Raw genomic sequence first — 18,366 nt, 5'->3', positions numbered from 1 at the left:
CAGTTGAAGGAGGTTCACCATGAACGACTTGAAATAGCTATCTTCGCTATTCCGCGATATCTGGGATAAGAGCTGGAGATCCTTCGTCACTACTGCCTCCGCTGGATCGGACAGTGTCTTCAGCAGAGCAGGAAATGTTCCATCGTTGAATGCCACCACCTTTTTAGGAGCCTTCCGATGCAGCATTATCAACCAAGAGAGGGCAGCTACTCTTGTAGCTTCATTCTCGTTCAAGAACTGCAGTGTAAGCGAGTTGACAGCCGCAGCATAATCAAGATCGGCAGGCGGCACTGGTGTGGACGTGACACTGCTCCGAGGCGTCGGTTCTTGCGTAGACTCTTGCACCGATTGCTTCCTAGAGGCGGTGGATGATACATCAGAGGGTTTGGCGTTTGGCGCAGAGTCTCTCCTTTCAGTCTCTTTGTTAGGTGTAGATGTTAGTCTCGAAGATGATGACTGTCGTGTCTCATCCGATAACGTGTCTTCAGATAGAGACACAATATACTCTAGCAATGATGTATTGACTCGGTTTGCGGCCTGCCGCACATGGTCTGAGCCACTGGACATAGCTGGAAGTACTTGGGTCAGAAGACGTGGAACGAATGGAAGTATGTCTTCGGGGCTTATTTCGAAGAAACTATCGATCCATCGCAGCGCTGTCAACTGCATCTCTTCTTCTACTGACGGTAAGTCTAGGTCCGTTAAGTGGGATCATGCTCGGAATTTCTTACCATAAGATGTGTCAACGAAGCCCACCAAGATGTCTAGTATCATGGGGTAATCTATTTGGACATCTTGTCCTGGAATCCAATCTCCGTCCGCATGCAAGCCGTCTTCCTCAATTGTAGAGCCCACCTCAGAATCTTCTATAGCAACATCATTGGTACCATCTTCGGTTTCAGTCTCGGTTTCGGCGGCAGCGGTCTGATCAGTAGTTGTGCTAATACTGTCACTCGTAGTTGATTGTCTATTCTCGCTTCCTTGTCCCTTGCGACTCTCTTCAATGCCTTTCTTGAGACGAGCGATTCTCTTGATTTCTGACAGGAACCTATCTAGCAGGTTTTGGGTGGCAACGTTCACGTCTCTATTAGGGTCACCGAGAAATTTGACCAGACCCCCCAGAAATTCTGGCAAGTATGAGACAAGCTCAAGATCAGGTATCGTGTCCAACAAAGTTAACCATGATACCAGGAACATCCGAGTGAATGGGCTGATAACATCAATTCGATCTTTGAGTAACGGTATAAACATGGGAAGAGAAAATGCCGTTGGAAGATCAGGGTCTTCCAAAGCTTCCGGGTCTGTCTCTTGCTTCTCGGAAAGCTGCAAGACCGATATATAAGATGCGGCGGATTCAGACACGATGTCTTTAACAAGTCTATCAAGGAGTTCTGCGCCGTTTTTGACTGAAAGCTCCGAATCGGACGCCAACTAGGGATATGTCAGTTGGGAACAGGCAATAAGGCCGGGGCGAGGACAGCGGTGAACTAATGATACTTAGCTCACTTACTTTACTCAACGCATCGAAAATTTCATTAAAGAACAACAGAATCTCCCCCTTAGCAACTTTGGCAATGTTATACATGCTCTCACAAGCGTAGTACCTGACTCGCGCATCTTGGTCGGTGAAGCAAGCTAGCACTGGTTTTACAATTTCTTTTAGGTATGGCGCAACACCTTCCTAGTACCCTATTCTCAGTAACGACAGTAAAGATGCTGCATCTTCGGCATGCTCACCGATCCAAGCGCGATGGAGGCTGCGGCCAACCCGATCAAGCCACCATTTCTCGCATGAGGTTGATGTACTGCGTAGGCGTAGTCATGGCATAGCTGCTCGACAATTTTTTGGATATTTTCATGTGCTCCTTTGAAAACGGCATCTCGAACAACTTTCTCTAACCTGTTTTATGGCTTCAGTCAGCACGTATTGCGTTGCATAGGCGCTTTGACAGCTTTCATTGTTCTTACTCCAAGGCTCCCTGTTTCCTCCGATCATAGAGCTTATCGTTCAGCAAACGCTGAATGGACGAATCCATCGCTCAGAAAAGCATCCAGCGCAGAAAGTTACGTCACGCGCAGGTGTAGATTACTCGACGATGATGATGCTCATGGTGGAAAAGCGATGTCTAGCCGGGCGGTGGGTCAAGAGCTCTTAGCTAGTTGTAGCTATTCGGGGACATGGGTCTCGGAGATGAGTTAAACTTGTTGAAAGTTTCGCAGAATGATCAAACAATAAAAGGGGGGAAACAAGGAAGGTGGGTTAACGTGCACGATAGCTAGTCCCCTGTGAGCTGCAGCAGCAGTCAAGACATCAATGTGGGGATTTTAGTCGCAGTACACAGTAGAAAAAACAGATGTGTTGGCAGCCATAAATGATGCCTTAACCTTAGCCTGAAGTGGGAACTGCGTTGTGACGTAAGGCCAGTGAGTGGTGGCTCTTCTGAATTTTATTTACTGGTCCCGGGCCGTAAACTACCTAGCAGTCTACCCTCCATTGTATCCGTACTTCTGCAGTTGAATCTTACCGCTATCCTTTATCGTCACAGGCGCCAAGGCCAACCACCCAAACGCTTTGCCCGATCAGGAACCAAAGAATTTACGATACAGTCTTTGGTACCGTTGCGGAGAACTTGAACCTGCGGGCAAAAGACATACAATCTCAATCCTTTCCCCCTCCTCCTACACTTCCTCCGGTCCATTTCCTCATTCCTCAGGCATGACAATGAGTCAACCTTTGAGGCGAGGTGTACGGGCTGTGTCCTGGACCCGAGTCCTCCCTCCGCGGGCGCGACAAGGGCCATCACTGTATCGCGCAGGGCAGACGAGATGCCTTCAGATTCGCGCCGCGGCTGCGGAACAGCCATCTTCGGCCAACGGAAACAGTCTGCCTGTGGTCGGCACTCCTAACTCAGCTGAGTCTGCCGGTAGGTAATTTTACTTCTCTAATTCCAGGGACGGTACAAGAGGTGCTTGTCCGGCGATTTGAACCAAGGACTCCTGCTGATAGTTTTACACATGCAGATGCGCGATTCGACGTTATCGGCGCTCCATACTCGTTATTGTCCGTCTCCCTATCCGCTTCGCAGAATCTCTTCACCCGACGAGGAACATTGGTGGGACTGAGCGGGAAGGCCGATAATGTATGGGATAGTTCCACGTTTTGCGATTCGATATTCTACGATAGGTCTATTGACGGTTACTGGTACCTTATCAGGTGGTTTCTACGTTGAGCGTGCTCGAACCATTCCGGAGAGCAGTTGTCGGTGTGCCATTTCTCTACCAGAAGGTTCGCTTGGCCCTTTCCACATCAGCAATAGGAATGTGAAACTGACACCTGGGTAGGTCTCGTCGGCTAGCCCGGTAACTGCCCTAGTTTCTGTTCGGTCGCCTACCACGTCCTTCGCTGTTGTACACCTGGATGGTTCCGTGGATTGGATGGTGGCGCAGAGGCGTGCGTTGCTTGCCTGGACGGGCCGTTCTCTTTCTATCAAACCGACAATCAACACAAGCCTGGTTTGTTAATCCAATAGGGATGTCGTGAATTGAAAAGCTAAGCTGACTTGCGCAGAGCGTGTCTCACTGGGGTAGCTCCGAAGTGACTGGCAGAGGATTGCTAGCGTTAGTTGGTACGGGTCAGTTATACCAGGTCGAGGTAAAGGCCGGAGAGCAATACGTCGTCCACCCAAGGTATGGTCGCATATACTCATTGATGCCACTACGTCGAAGCCATGCTAACACAATCAAGCAATGTCGTTGCTTACACAATGACAAACAACCCCCCTCGTCCTTACCGCTTCAAATCCACAACCTTGAAATTCCAGGTCCCAGGTCTTAAGGGCTTGCCTAGCTTCATCCAGGATTCAAAGTTCATTCGGGATATGTCGGGTTCCGATACATGGAAAACCGCGATGAACATCTTCCATAAAATCCGTACTTGGTCTCGGATGACCATCTGGGGAGACAGAGTATGGCTTTCATATTGATTTGAATAGTGAAGCGGTGCTAATGTTGCTTGCTACCAGCTCTTCCTGCAATTCGATGGCCCCTCGACTATTCTCTTACAAACGCGTGGTCCCCGTATCAACGAAGTCCTCACCTCGCACGAAGTCAATGAAATTGCAAGCGCCCCGAGAGGACTAACCATTGGACCTGCAAAGCCCGCGGAGGAAAAGAAATCGTCTGCCGACGAGGAGGCCGTCAATGCTGCCCCCGCGCCCACAAGGACCATTGAACAATTAGAACAGGAGGTCAGAGGGTCAGCTCAAAGCATTGCCACTCTTACGAAGGAAGGCAAAGTTATCTTTGAGAAACCTGGCCAACAAAACTAAAGTGTAACGTTTGCCATCAACTGTTCCAGTTGGTGCATGATAAGGCGCTCTCATTTTAAAATTTCTTATTGCAGGCTGAATGTATTATAGATAGCATACTCCACGTTTCAACATGAGCTTTTTTTTCCCCCCTTCACTGGGCATGGAAACCATCATCGTGCTATGTTTCTCCACGCAATCAACCATCTGGCCTTACCAATCTTCTGGGAGCAAAACCATGGGCTTGTTTCTGCAATAGCCAGGAGATAGTCACATATGTCAACGGGTAGGGCAGCGTTAAATAAGCCAAGCGGCAGGGGCTTCGGCTCCCTTCGTTTGGCTGCTTTCTCCGGGATCAGCTGTTCCAGCCCTATCCTTGCGCTGGACAATGTAACCCAATAACGTCAAGACTTGAAAATCCATCCCTTGATTCAGAGCCAAGTCTTTGAGTGCCACGGTTACAGTGAAATATTAAGACATGAGGAATGTGAATCCAATGTTATGGAAAACAAACGTGTAATTGACTCTCCCCGGCCGAAAGAATGCTGCTCGAGAATCCAATTTATCCATAGACCGTTCGATCCAAGCACAACTGGATTCTTTTTTTGAATTCTGCTCTGTCAATCCGTCCTCAATTGACTAACATCCTTCAGGCAGAATCCAAATCTATAGACTGTACTCTCTTCCTTCAGTTGGTCGGTATCATACACATTTGTTAGAGTCCGATGAGTCGCATAGCTTAATTTTGATCATTACTGTGCCCTCACAGCACCCCGTCGCTCACTCCTGTTCCAAGCCGCTAGACTAGATATTTGACCAGCATGTCGTCAACTCCAGAGGTACAACACTCCGCCGAAAGCATAATTGCCGAAAGTATAGAACCATCTCCATTAGCAACGCCTGTCTTTTCTTCGAGTGCCCATCTAAACCCGGAAGACGCGAAGCCAGAACATCCACATGAGAATATCCAGCCGGGTCCACAAACAATTCTGGAAGATGAGTCTAGTAAAACAGGGGATCCGGAGAAATCAGGCGCGACTACCCAGTCTGCGCCAGCTAAAGCCCCAGGTGCACCCCCAGATGGTGGCTTCAAGGCATGGATGGTAGTGCTCGGTGCTTTCTGTGGGTTGTTCGTCAGTTTCGGGTGGATAAATTGTGAGTATATTGTGGGCTTTGTACCCTTAGATGTTGTTTGGGCCTTGAGCTCGATTTGGATTATGCTGACGGCAGGGTTTGCAGGTATCGGTGTCTTCTTGGACTACTATAAAACCCATCAGCTACAGGACTTGCCAACCAGTACAGTAACGTGGATCACTTCGTTAGAATCTTCATGATGTTTTTTGGGGTGTGTACACCAAGTTCCGGTGTCAGTCAAAGCGAGACATTGACGGTTGTATCTCCAAACAGGGTCCCATCGTAGGAGTGTTCTTCGACAACTTCGGTCCCCGCTGGATTCTGATTGCTGGCACATTCTTCCACGTCTTCGGGCTGATGATGGTATCCATCTCAAAAGAATACTACCAATTCATTCTCGCACAAGGTGTCTGCAGCCCCATCGGGACAAGTGCCATCTTCCACGGCTGCCTCACCTCCGTGAGTACCTGGTTTGGGCGGCGTCGTGCCCTGGCCCTAGGTGTGACAACCTGCGGCTCCAGCGTCGGAGGTGTAATATTCCCTATCATGGTGGCTCGACTCATCCCCATAGTAGGATTTGGCTGGACAATGCGGATCTGTGGATTCCTCGGTCTAGGGCTGCTGATTATTGCCAACATCACGGTCCAATCGAGACTACAACACCAGCGGAAACCATTTCGACCACTGGATTTTGTTCGTCCCCTCCGCGAGCTGCCTTTCCTGCTTACCACAGCCGGGACCTTTTTTGTATACTGGGGCTTGTTCCTGCCGTTCGCGTTCATCCCAACTCAAGCCGAACGGTACGGCATGTCGGCCTATCTGGCATCGTACTTGATCCCGATTTTGAACGCAGCCAGGTCCGTATATCCCATCTCGATATCGCATAACACGCTAATGGACTAACTGTACAGTATCCTCGGCCGTCTTGTCCCGCCCTATCTGGCGGATCTTTTCGGCAGGTTCAACCTAATGATCCTAACATCCCTGTTCTCAGTCATTATCGTTCTCGCGCTTTGGCTTCCGTCGCGAAGCAACGCCCCTGCCATCGTGTTTACTTCTCTGTACGGTTTCAGCTCAGGTGCTGCCGTCTCCCTGGCGCCAGCGCTGGTCGCTCAGATCTCGGACATACGCGAGATTGGCGTTCGTAGTGGGACTTATTTCTGCATTGTATCTTTTGCGGCTTTGACGGGCATGCCAATCGCGGGTGCTCTATTGCCTGATCCCTTACATGGGTCGTACTTGAAGTTGGAGATTTTCTGTGGTGTGGTAATGTTCGGTGGAGTTTTGTTTTATCTCTGGGCTAGGGGAAGAATTAGCGGTTGGGGACTTATGCATAAAGTCTAAGGATTTAGTGGTGGGTATTGATTGTTTGGGGTTTGGTATATACATCTCACTTACTTAAGGTAATCTAATGTTTACGGGTTCGTGATTCTATGATGCAGAAAATATTGATAATGAATGGTATTTATTCTAATAAGGCAAAACATGCTGGGAGTATATCCAAGTAAATGCAAAGTACAACATCAGACAACATCTCAATAAACCAACACCATAACACCTTCGCTGGATGAATGATAAAACAAATATATGCATAGTATATGTGAGTTGCACCTGCATGGTGCAAAAATTGCAATGCAAGATGATCCAATATGCGATATGCAGCTTGTTCAACATGATTGTGATATCCCAACACTCCACAGATGCAGATATCAACTTCTATATGTTATGCCCTTTATGCCAAGACTCCATTTCTCATGTTTTCAACAGTCTTGACGCCGACTCCTCTTAGTGTGCTCAGTTCGGCAAGACTGTTAATCTGGACTTGTCTATCGCTGTCCTGCTCCTCAAAGTGCTGGTCCATTTCGCAGAGACAGTCGACTATAGCTTCAGCTTTTTTAACGCCGACACCTTTCAATAGCTTAATCTGGCTCACGTCGCGAGAGTTGATTATCGATAGAAGGTGGATTGTCCGGGGTGAGGGGGCCTCATAGCAGTCGACGTTAGACCCTTCATCTGACGGGGAACTGGTTTTGGTGCGCTTCTTGCGCCTCGGGTGTGTAAGTTCTTCGATATCGTCGTCGCTGGGTTCCTCGAGTCCATATTCGGGATTGTACTCGCCATCCGAATCTTGAGCTTGACGCTTCAAGCTCGTTCCCGCGGGCTGCTTCTTGAGTGAAAGAAGGCTTCCAAATTCCCTCTTGGATGCTGTGAGAGTGTGATTGCCAGTTGTGTCTGCATCTGGACAGGACTTGCTTTGGACCCGCTGCTTCAAACTACTGATCTTCCTTGCAAGCTTTTCGTTGTCTGGGAAGAACGGAAGCGCGAGCTGATACATCTTCAGTGCGAAGCTATCCTCGCCACGGGCCTGGTGCTGCTTGGCCATAAGCAAGAATGACAATCCTTCTGCCCTTGCATCTTCCGTGCCTTCGATGCGCTGCTCTAGCATTTCCAAGCGCTTTTGTACTTGTTCATTTAACTCACGGACCTGCGTTTGCCTTGACTTTTCACTGACAGCTCTTACAGCTAGAATCTCCTCTACCTTCTTCTCAACCATCTCTTCAATCTTGGCGGCTGATATATCTTCGTAGTGCTTTTGTGGCTGAAGGGGCTGCGCGATGCGGCTGGGCTTTAACAAGCGGTGGTTAGAATCCAGGGAAGGACGCTTTGGTAGCTCAGGTTTTCTGAATTGGATGGAATCCCTAGACCGCGGTTTGTCAGAGTAGACGTGGAACGCCTTGACTGGCTTCTCCCCAGGTTTCGACGCATCCTTGTCTTTGCTAGCAAGTGCTGTAAGGTTGACATTGGCAGTAGCGGTCAGTGGACGCAGAGGTTGCCTCTGGGCAGTCACTGAAGGACGCGATGCCGGTCTCGGAGGTCCTTTGAAAATCGGCTCGTTCTCCACCTCACGAACCTCAATCTTCTTTGTACGATTGGCAAAGTTCAACGAGCTTATGGTGTCCAAGTGATAAGATTTGATGGGGGCGAGGTTGAGAATCATCACGGTCAATCCATTGTTCTGGCCTAAGGAAAGGATTCTTGTCATCTTTGACTCTCTGTACGGAATCCTATGGTGTTTCTTGCTTATGGCTTCCACGCACTGTGCCAGAACAAAAAGACTCTTGTTAATGCTCGCTGACTCAACCATGCGCTCTTTGTCGTTGTCTGTTCGACGATTATCCTCTGAACCAGCTAAGTCAATGGCAGATGCTGTGCTGATCCGAGTCTGACCACCAGAGCTGACTGCTACTTTAACGCAGAGAATAGCATGAGACCGCGACGAATGGGCGTTCAACTATGAAAGAAGTCAGTCACGTGGCTCAGGCCTGCAAGATTCGAAGGTGTGCTAACCTTTGTTGCAGATGTAGACCTGTTGGTGTTAGCCTGATCATAAAGGCTCTCGAACTCCTTCAGACTTGTACATGGCCTCTCCGTCAGGCCTACAACCACAGTCTTTCCTCCATTGTCACGCAAAGGTAGTCCTGCGAGCGTTCTCTTCTCTGGGGGCTCAAACAAGTCGAAGACCTTGTCATTGTATATCTCGTAATAACTCAGGGAAACATTCACCGTCGACTCGCCGTCGCCATCCTTTTCAAGCTTCCGGCTGCGCCTATATATGCTGCTTAAAAGACGGGGAATGACACCTCTGTCAGCCAGGCTTTTACCGCCCCGCATCGTGTGTGTTTTCCCGGTACCCGTAACTCCGTAGGCGAACAAGGTGACATCGAAACCGTTGAATAAATGCTTAACCGTAGGAGCAACTGTCCATTCTGATCAGTATACCGTCACCATCCCAGACACAACGAAGTATGGCACCAACCCTCGGCATCGAAGAGCTCCTGCTGTGTAGAATCCGCATCGTAGACAGCATTGAACTGAAAAGAGTATTCCTCGTTCTCATTTTTGGGGTTTGGAATCCGCACAATGGTATCCCGATCCCGCAATGCCGCCAGCTTCTTTTCCTGGGAACTCTGTTTCTCGGTCTTCTTCGGGGCGGCTTGAGTTGTAGATCCCGTACGGAGGATAATATCCAGTTCCCGCTCGGACTTCAAGAGTGGTCTCACACGCGCAACGACCCGGACACTCATCTTGTACGTCGTATGAAATTATTGAGAGAGAGATCTCTTCCAATCCGAATGCCTTTCTATCGTATCGAAAATAGACGTCTGCCGTCCTTTCGCACCCTTGGCAAAGTTCCTGTCGCACTATCCCTGCTGCATAGGAGGCAGATGCACGCAATCTAAACAAGAGTGAAAGGCACGATGAACAGTTCCACCTTGTGCGACAGGGAGCTGTCTCGCAATTTTGAACTTAGCAAAAATACAATGCAAGTCCTTTTTGCATTGGCGCTGCTATGCCAGAAAACAAAACAACAAAAATCAGTTATACTAATTCAATGAAACAAATAGCAAAACAAAACAGAAGAAAAGCACTACAGTCGATCAATGGCATGAGCTGATGTTAGAGACAGAAGAGGCTCTCGTGTGACAAGGATACTTAGCTTGGTTTTGGTGCGATTGGTAGCGGTCAACGCTGTTGGCACGGCAACCTCTGTCCAAACCTCCCCCAGACATACCACGTCACGCTATGGGGCTTCGTTTGGAGTGGTTATGGTGGAGAGACTAATTAATTTTATTTTTTGTATGTGTGCTAGAATTTATAAGAACAGATTCGAGTAGCTAATCATTCTGTGTTAACTAGAATATCAAGCATTATAGGAAAACTATAGCCTTAGCGTGGTAATTGGCGTTTGCAACCACCACAGTATATATATCTGTCACCTATGCTTATGCTGATTTGAGATAGATCAGATCGAGTCATGGCAAGGATATACAGAGAAACAACCCAGTAAAGTGAATAAGAACTAAGTGCTCATTCTTATCCAATTTGAGTGAATGGCTAGTATTCATCAATCTTATCTGTACCCTGACAGTAATATTGCCATTCACACCCCTTGAAGTATGAGATCATAACTCGAATGCGAGCGAAGTTCTGTGACCTGCTTGATACCTTTATTCTCACTAGTTGAGCGGTGGGAGTATATCTGAACGGTATACTCCATGAAAACAGTAGTCTTAGAAGCTCAATAATATACCTTTTCGATTTCGCCAGAGAGAGTGTTCTTTGTAACAGAGAGGTATATCATCAGTCAACCTCAGGCAGTGAGGTCGGTTAGCATGCGGGGCTCTGATTGGCCGATCGGGGAGCAGCCGCCGCAAAGGCCACCGTACACCACCATCGCCAGTTCGACGCCGTTGTCATTCCGCTCCCACAGCTACCCCAACCTTCTCAAGGACACGTCGACTGAACTCGAGTGCGGCGTAATCGTGTGGCCTTGTGATATTCTCAATTTACATGGTTGGACTGTTGACGAATTTTGGTTGTTAGTACGCAGATTTCCCTGGACCATTCGTTCCCCTCCTGTTGAAGAGCAGTGTGTTGACCGCCAATATAGTGAGCCTGTGACGATTGCGCGACGCTAACATATACTCCGGTTAACCCCTACACGAGTCCACGGAGATAATAATCCATCAGTTACCTCTACGACATATCGAAATAAACATTCATGGCCGCACCACAAGGGGGTTACCCTCCCCAGGAAGGGTATGGTCAACCTGCCGAATATGAGTCTCCTTCACAGCAAGCTGCGGGGCTAGCCGCTACTCCGGCTCAACATGGAGGTAGAAAGAAACGAGCATATGCCGGAGAAGCCTTCGAGTTTGGGTCCGGTGCCAATGCTGGCCTAGGAGGTCAACTGCCAGCTGGTGGTACCTACGGAGGATATCCAGCTCAGCCACAAGCCGCGGGATATCAGCAACCTGTGTACGGGGCGGATCCTACTCAGATGCAAGCGGCTGCTCAAGGATATGCTGCCCCTGCAGCGCCTGCAGTCGCTCAGATGACCCAACAATTCGGTGCGATGGGGGTAACCGATCCGCATCTGATGCCACCGCAGCCCGTTGCCCAGGCCGCCCAGGCCCCGCGACCTGTTCTTAACCATCTTTACCCAACAGACCTTCTCACACAACCATTCAATGTCGCGGAACTTGACTATCCTCCACCTCCTATCATTTTACCCCAAGGAGTATGTACCGGGATTGGAGAAGTATTAGTATCGGTGCTGCCAGTTACTGACTCTCTTTTAGACTAGCGTTTATCCCTCCCCTACTGCAAACTGCCCCCCAAAATATGTCCGGTCAACACTCAACGCTGTTCCTACCACCCACTCTCTCCTGAAGAAGTCCAAGCTGCCTTTCGCTCTTGTTATTCAGCCATACGGAGCGCTCCATGATGCAGAAGACCCAGTCCCAGTGATCCCAGACCAAGTTATCTCTCGTTGTCGCCGTTGCCGATCCTACATTAATCCCTTTGTGACATTCCTTGATCATGGGCACCGCTGGCGTTGCAACATGTGCAATCTGACAAACGACGTACCCCAGGCCTTTGATTGGGACACAACGCTGCAACGACCGGCGGATAGGGCATTGCGACCTGACCTTAACCATGCGGTTGTTGAGTTCGTTGCGCCGCAGGAGTACATGGTGCGCCCCCCGCAGCCACTCGTCTACCTTTTCTTGATCGACGTTAGTTATGCGTCTGTCACCAACGGTCTCTTGGCTACGAGTGCTCGGTGCATCAAGGAAACTCTCGAACGCATTCCTAATGCAGACCGTCGGACGCGACTTGGTTTCATAGCGGTCGACTCCAGCCTCCACTATTTCAGCATCCCGCGCGATGGCTCAGAGAACTCGGACCCAAGGATGCTTGTTGTCAGCGATTTGGACGAGCCGTTCCTCCCTATCCCTGGTGATTTGCTAGTAACTCTGAGCGAATGCCGTGAAAACATTGAAACGTTCCTGGATAAACTGCAGGAGATGTTCCAGAACACCCAGAACAATGGCTGTGCTATGGGATCGGCACTGCGTGCTGGTTACAAGTTGATCGCCCCTGTTGGAGGCAAGATGACCGTTCTTAGCTCCTCTCTTCCTAACATTGGACATGGTGCCCTGACCATGAGAGAGGACAAGAAGGTTTTAGGCACTAGCAAGGAGAGTGGTCTTTTGCAGACCGCAAACAGCTTCTACAAGAGCTTTGCTGTGGAGTGTTCGAAGGCCCAGGTCTCTGTAGATATGTTCCTCTTTTCTTCTCAGTACCAGGATGTGGCGTCTCTTAGCAACCTGCCAAGATATACTGGCGGTCAGACGTACTTCTATCCTGGATGGAACGCTGCACGGGGAGAGGATGCGATCAAGTTCGCACGAGAGTTCTCGGAGTACCTCTCGTCAGAGATCGGCCTGGAGGCCGTCCTCCGTGTCCGTGCTACGACCGGTTTGCGCATGAGCACTTTTTACGGTAACTTTTTCAATCGCAGTTCCGACCTCTGCGCTTTCCCTGCTTTCCCCCGCGACCAGGCCTACGTTGTTGAGGTTGCCATTGATGAGACTGTTGCAAAACCTGTTGTTTGCATGCAGACCGCTGTACTTCATACTACATGCAATGGCGAGAGGAGAATTCGGGTCTTGACTCTGGCGCTTCCCACTACCCAGAGCCTTGCAGATGTCTATGCATCAGCAGATCAGCAGCGATCGCTACTTACTTTAGCCACAAGGCTGTCGAACGGGCTCTCGGAAGCGGCTTGGACCCTGCCCGAGAAGCCCTGCAGGCCAAGGCCGTGGAGCTTCTGGCAACCTACCGAAAGGAGCTTGCTGGTGGAAGTGTGAGCGGCGGAGGCCTACAGTTCCCTGCTAACTTGAGAGGACTCCCTGTTCTTTTCCTCGCACTGATCAAGAATGTAGGAATCTTTTTTGTCCCCCACTATCCCCTCGCTTTGGCATTGACTAACGTGATGACGTAGCTTGGTCTTCGGAAATCTGCACAAATTCCGACTGATATGCGCTCTGCGGCTCTCTGCTTGCTCTCAACGCTCCCCCTCCCCCTTCTCATGCAATACATCTACCCGAAGATGTACTCTCTGCACGACATGCCAGATAATGCTGGCCTGCCAGATGAGCAGACGGGCGAGATTGTTCTCCCCCCACCAGTGAACTTGTCTTCTGAGCGGGTCGTCCCATACGGTCTCTACCTTATTGACGACGGCCAGACACAGTTCCTCTGGGTGGGACGTGATGCTGTGCCACAGCTCATTGTTGATGTCTTTGGCTTGGCAGACAAGTCGCAACTACGTGTGGGCAAGCAGAACCTTCCTGACCTGGATAATGACATGAACCAGCGCGTGCGGGCGGTCATTGAGAAGAGCCGGGATCACCGGTCGAAGGGCTGCGGCAGCATTGTGGTGCCACATCTGTACGTGGTCAAGGAGGATGGAGAACCCGGTCTCCGGCTGTGGGCACAGACAATGCTCGTGGAGGACCGAGCCGACCAGGGCGTCAGTCTTGCGCAATGGATGGGCAACTTACAGGAAAAGGTTTGACCCCGTTTCCTAGGCTCTCATTCTTTTATTTTCCTCCTGTACCTGTCACCCAAACCTATGACCTGCCAAGTCATTAGGCTGACGAGGATGAACACGCCAACAGGTTGTGCAGTAATGGTAGCTTTCCCAAGTTTTGGTAAATTATATGCAAGAGATATCAATATATTCCTCATCTGCCTGGATTTCTCTGTACTACTATTTCTGCCTACTTCGGGTTATTGCTAGCGAGATATTTTAGTATTCTCCGTATGTCACGGTATATGTGGACCGTTATCTTCTGTAGGATGTGTTACTCGCACTTGGTTCTATTTTTGAGGGAAAAAAAAGGGAAAAAAAAAAAAGGAAATCCTGCGACTGGAACTAAAGCATATCCTTCATGCAATGCCCAGAATCTATCTCATGGGAAAAAGCGTGCATGAGCCCCGAGCGTCTGTCAGGCCGATCATGCACAGTAGACTTTAGATCACAGCTTAGCATGTCAACTCCGTCGACAAGGCTGTGTGCCGCAGAGCGAATCAGAGGCGAGAATGGGGACGGCGTTGGCGATACGACGAGGGGGGATGCCAAGCTAGTCGGGAGATTAGACAACAAAAGGAGAGACGGAGATGCAGTGAACTTTGTGACGACTGTGATGATGAGCAGTAGCGCGAGGCGAAGGTTGACAACGGCACTGCCCCCTCTCCACTAGACCCAACACTTGAGACGTGAACTAAACTCCTTCAGGAGGCAATTGGCGCTGGTGGCGGGTTCCCTGGTGGTGGATGGCATTGAAACACTGGCCGGGATGTAGTAAGTTTTTGGGAGGGGAGACCCATTCAAAGGGAAATTGACCGTCGTTTGGGAGGATGATCCATATGGCTGCTTGACAAATCCCGTCTTGGTTTTCGTGATACCATAATTTAAGAGCAAAATTAACTCATGAGGCGGTCGATTAGGAGCGAGAGACACACCGGACCCTGGGATTGCCAATGCTGCAAGGAAAGCAGAACGTCCATGATCCATAGGGCGTTGGCGGGTCCTTTGATTAAGTAGGTATCATAACAAGTCTTCTGTTTGATACCGCTTGGTATAAGAGGTTCCTGAGTAGTTTCCCTCCCTAATACGTGGCTGTGACAGGATTTGTAACTTTCTGGCTGGTTTTTAGTCACTAAGGCCAACCAGTGTTGACTAGTAGCAACTAGTTGACCCCGTAGTTCAATGTCTTGTCTTTGTACCAGAGACATATTGGATTTCATGGATGGAATAGGTAGTGTATAGGTCTGGGTTATGGATCACATACTAAATACGTACATTATCCGCCGCCCCTCCCCGTGATCCATCATTTAACCCCCCCCAAAAAAGTAGACGACGTTTTCCATCCTTTTTCGATTCGTATTACCATTTTTCGGAATTTTTGTCGAGCCAAACAGCACTTAACGTGGTTGCTCCCCCCCTTCCAGCGGAACCAACCTTGTTGTGTGCGTGTCTTTCCTTCTCCCTCTCCTTTCTACCCCGTATATCATCCCATATCGAGTAAAGGATTGATCCACGGTTCCATCCGATCTAGAAGATCTGGTTCTGGATCCTCTCCGTTGCGTCCCCTTTCCAGAATTCGGTTCTCAGCCTCCTTGGGTACGATTATCAAGAACTTGACGGGTACGAATCTCTCGCTGATTTCTCTTGATCATCGTTGTCGTCGTCGTCTTCTTCTTCCCCTCCATTTTGCCCCACCCCACTTTTCGCTGATCCGCTCCCCGTTATTAACTTCCTACTATTGCTGCGGCTATTGCATTACTGTGATCACTTTGCTTGGTTCTCCTGTTCTTCCACGGTGCTACATCTGTCAAAACACCGATTCCCAACTCTTTCTACCCATTTTCCAGGTCCAATCTCATTGCCGAGGTCGAAATAACCCAGATTGATTGTTGAGACCACGCAGGAGAGAAGGAACAGACAGTTCAGGAAGTAAAAATAGAATACAGCCCTGAAACATCAAGCTCCGAGACTAAAGGACAAAGATTAATTCCCAGTCATGTACGGATGCTTTCCCGTTAGTGACGGTTGATTTGACACCTTTCCGATGTGATCAGCTGTGGATTCGTTCGATGGTTGAAAGTTACTAACATGTGCGCTTTTAGTACACCGGATCGTTCGCTTCAAGCGCCGTTCGCTATCTCTGTTAGTCCAGGTTATTTCAATCTCGCATTCGGTGCAGTTTCAGTCATTGTCATATCTGTATTGAACTTCCTGCAACCCTCGACGAATCGTTTGGCAGCAGACTCAACGCCATACCTACCCCGCATTCAATCAGAACGAATCCCGAGAACTGTTTCTCGATCAGCATCGCCAGGGCGTACAAACTTGCTTAAAGAGCTCAAGAGCATTTATAAACGGGAACCTATAGTCTGAGCGAATGTAAGCGCATTCTCAATATTTACCGCCGGGGTTATTATGAACCCGCCATGTTTCCTGTCATGTTGTCCGCCAATGATGTACCGGATAGCTTGCGACACAACTACACAATGACTTGTCAGTGGGAGTTGAGGTCAAATCAACTGCCTCACTCACGATAGCCAATGCGGACATGAAGCGCAGTACACTTGGCAACCAAGCACCATACTATAAGTTGTGTACATTCAGCTAATGCAACCTAGTTCGGACAGTCCACGAATATGGTGCAGCAACTTCCTCCTCAGGGAGGCTCACGAAAGATCTCCTTCAACGTTTCCGACCAATATGAAATTCAAGATGTCATTGGTGAAGGTGCCTACGGTGTGGTTTGGTAAGTGCCGGTGCAAGGGGAGGCTAATATTATGCTGACGGTTCAGCTCTGCCATCCATAAACCATCTGGTCAAAAAGTCGCCATCAAGAAGATCACTCCTTTCGACCACTCGATGTTCTGTTTGCGAACTTTGCGTGAGATGAAGCTGCTTCGCTACTTCAACCACGAAAACATCATCTCCATCCTGGATATCCAAAGACCACGCAACTATGAGAGCTTCAACGAAGTTTATCTAATCCAGGTAGTTATACGCCGAGATTGGATAGGAATTATTAGACACTAATCAGTCTGTAGGAGCTGATGGAGACTGACATGCACCGAGTCATTCGTACTCAAGATCTTTCGGATGATCACTGCCAATATTTCATTTACCAGACTCTACGTGCTCTGAAAGCTATGCACTCAGCAAACGTTCTTCATCGTGATCTGAAGCCTTCGAACTTGCTCCTCAACGCAAATTGCGATTTGAAAGTGTGCGATTTTGGCTTGGCCCGTTCGGCTGCCTCCACAGATGATAACTCAGGGTTCATGACAGAATATGTGGCGACCAGATGGTACCGTGCGCCGGAGATCATGTTGACATTCAAGGAATACACCAAAGCCATTGATGTGTGGAGTGTCGGTTGTATCCTCGCTGAGATGCTGAGCGGAAAACCTCTATTCCCTGGAAAGGATTGTACGTCGTTCCTCATCCATCGTTGGAGACAGTCAGCTAACATAACCTCAAGATCATCACCAACTGACTCTTATTTTGGACGTTCTCGGTACACCGACAATGGAGGACTACTATGGAATCAAATCCCGACGGGCTCGGGAATATATCCGATCTCTCCCTTTCAAAAAGAAGATCCCCTTTAAGGCGCTATTCCCGAAGGCCAACGATTTGGCCCTGGACCTCCTGGAGAGGCTCCTGGCATTCAACCCGGCCAAGCGTATTACTGTGGAGGAAGCTTTGCGCCATCCGTACCTGGAGCCGTATCATGACCCCGAAGATGAGCCCACGGCACCTCCCATTCCGGAAGGGTTCTTTGACTTCGACAAGAATAAGGATGCCCTTAGCAAGGAGCAGTTGAAGAGTGAGTTTACCACAATTATACAAACATAATTTGTTGTTCCCATACTGACATTCGCAGTTCTAATCTACGAGGAGATTATGCGGTGAGCTTCGGATGCATCGCAGTATGCATTGGACAGCTTATCGATCGGAAAAGACGGAATACAGGTCGGGATAAATAGGATGGGATGACCGAACCCATGCACTTAATATCTAGTTGCATAGACGACTCGCGCATCGACTATGATATTGGCAGAGTCTCATGATTGGCCTTTTTGACACGTTTTCAGGCGTCTGGTGCTTTCACTTTTTTAACAGATAAGCCGGTCTTACGCTTGTCAATCTTGAGCTGGAAATACATTATTGCCTAGGTTCTCAGCCAGCGTAAGATTGTCATCATCAATCATAACAACGGGTATATACTACGGTACTGGTATAGATACAAACTCGACCACAGGCAAAATATAGACCTATTGCCCTGCCCTATTCTTCCTCCACATCTTCATGAATTCCTCAATGCCCATGCCTACTCCCTCCTGACTCGGTGTCTCGGCACAAACATCCGCCTCATACCCATACTTATTCTTCAAATGATCCCTCGTCGTAGGCCCAATCGTAGCAACAAACACCCTCCTCTCCCCATCCCCAAGCCCCTTCAACACCCGCACCATAGCATCACAC

General features: G+C 49.1%; 6 protein-coding genes across 6 annotated transcripts; 4 read left to right on the top strand and 2 right to left on the bottom strand.

The window, feature by feature from the left end:
• Positions 1 to 2,175, bottom strand: ANOM_010370 (HEAT repeat domain-containing protein; the record flags this gene model as incomplete). The annotated part of the gene is made up of 5 exons (XM_015555626.1): positions 1,969 to 2,175; positions 1,738 to 1,900; positions 1,511 to 1,681; positions 732 to 1,431; positions 1 to 692 (listed from the first exon to the last, which is right to left on the bottom strand). Coding segments are annotated over exons 1-5 (1,794 nt in total), but the record flags the coding sequence as incomplete, so codon positions are not given.
• A 541-nt stretch (positions 2,176 to 2,716) lies between these two features.
• ANOM_010369 (AIM24 family protein) lies at positions 2,717 to 4,418 on the top strand (the record flags this gene model as incomplete). The annotated part of the gene is made up of 7 exons (XM_015555625.1): positions 2,717 to 2,924; positions 3,022 to 3,140; positions 3,215 to 3,286; positions 3,343 to 3,513; positions 3,569 to 3,687; positions 3,746 to 3,965; positions 4,023 to 4,418. The coding sequence occupies 7 exons, from the start codon at positions 2,717 to 2,719 to the stop codon at positions 4,326 to 4,328; spliced, it is 1,215 nt and encodes a 404-aa protein (XP_015401657.1). The 3' UTR covers positions 4,329 to 4,418.
• A 710-nt stretch (positions 4,419 to 5,128) lies between these two features.
• ANOM_010368 (monocarboxylate permease) lies at positions 5,129 to 6,792 on the top strand (the record flags this gene model as incomplete). The annotated part of the gene is made up of 3 exons (XM_015555624.1): positions 5,129 to 5,608; positions 5,715 to 6,298; positions 6,353 to 6,792. The coding sequence occupies 3 exons, from the start codon at positions 5,129 to 5,131 to the stop codon at positions 6,783 to 6,785; spliced, it is 1,497 nt and encodes a 498-aa protein (XP_015401654.1). The 3' UTR covers positions 6,786 to 6,792.
• A 381-nt stretch (positions 6,793 to 7,173) lies between these two features.
• On the bottom strand, positions 7,174 to 9,526 carry ANOM_010367 (kinesin family protein; the record flags this gene model as incomplete). Its single annotated transcript, XM_015555623.1, has 3 exons — positions 7,174 to 8,733; positions 8,790 to 9,199; positions 9,259 to 9,526. 3 exons carry the CDS (start codon positions 9,524 to 9,526, stop codon positions 7,174 to 7,176), a joined length of 2,238 nt encoding a protein of 745 aa, XP_015401655.1.
• A 1,183-nt stretch (positions 9,527 to 10,709) lies between these two features.
• On the top strand, positions 10,710 to 13,869 carry ANOM_010366 (COPII subunit SEC24; the record flags this gene model as incomplete). The annotated part of the gene is made up of 5 exons (XM_015555622.1): positions 10,710 to 10,821; positions 10,894 to 11,523; positions 11,585 to 12,997; positions 13,048 to 13,230; positions 13,294 to 13,869. The coding sequence occupies exons 2-5, from the start codon at positions 11,005 to 11,007 to the stop codon at positions 13,867 to 13,869; spliced, it is 2,691 nt and encodes an 896-aa protein (XP_015401653.1). The 5' UTR covers positions 10,710 to 10,821; positions 10,894 to 11,004.
• Positions 13,870 to 16,495: 2,626 nt separating this feature from the next.
• Positions 16,496 to 17,793, top strand: ANOM_010365 (mitogen-activated protein kinase; the record flags this gene model as incomplete). Its single annotated transcript, XM_015555621.1, has 5 exons — positions 16,496 to 16,630; positions 16,677 to 16,872; positions 16,926 to 17,307; positions 17,360 to 17,707; positions 17,765 to 17,793. The coding sequence occupies exons 1-5, from the start codon at positions 16,521 to 16,523 to the stop codon at positions 17,791 to 17,793; spliced, it is 1,065 nt and encodes a 354-aa protein (XP_015401656.1). The 5' UTR covers positions 16,496 to 16,520.
• Positions 17,794 to 18,366: the final 573 nt, after the last annotated feature.

Source organism: Aspergillus nomiae (assembly GCF_001204775.2).
Source record: "Aspergillus nomiae NRRL 13137 chromosome Unknown contig00550, whole genome shotgun sequence".
NCBI lineage: Eukaryota > Fungi > Ascomycota > Eurotiomycetes > Eurotiales > Aspergillaceae > Aspergillus > Aspergillus nomiae.
The sequence above is the reverse complement of the archived record's forward strand: the minus strand, read 5'-3'. Positions and strand labels throughout refer to the sequence as shown.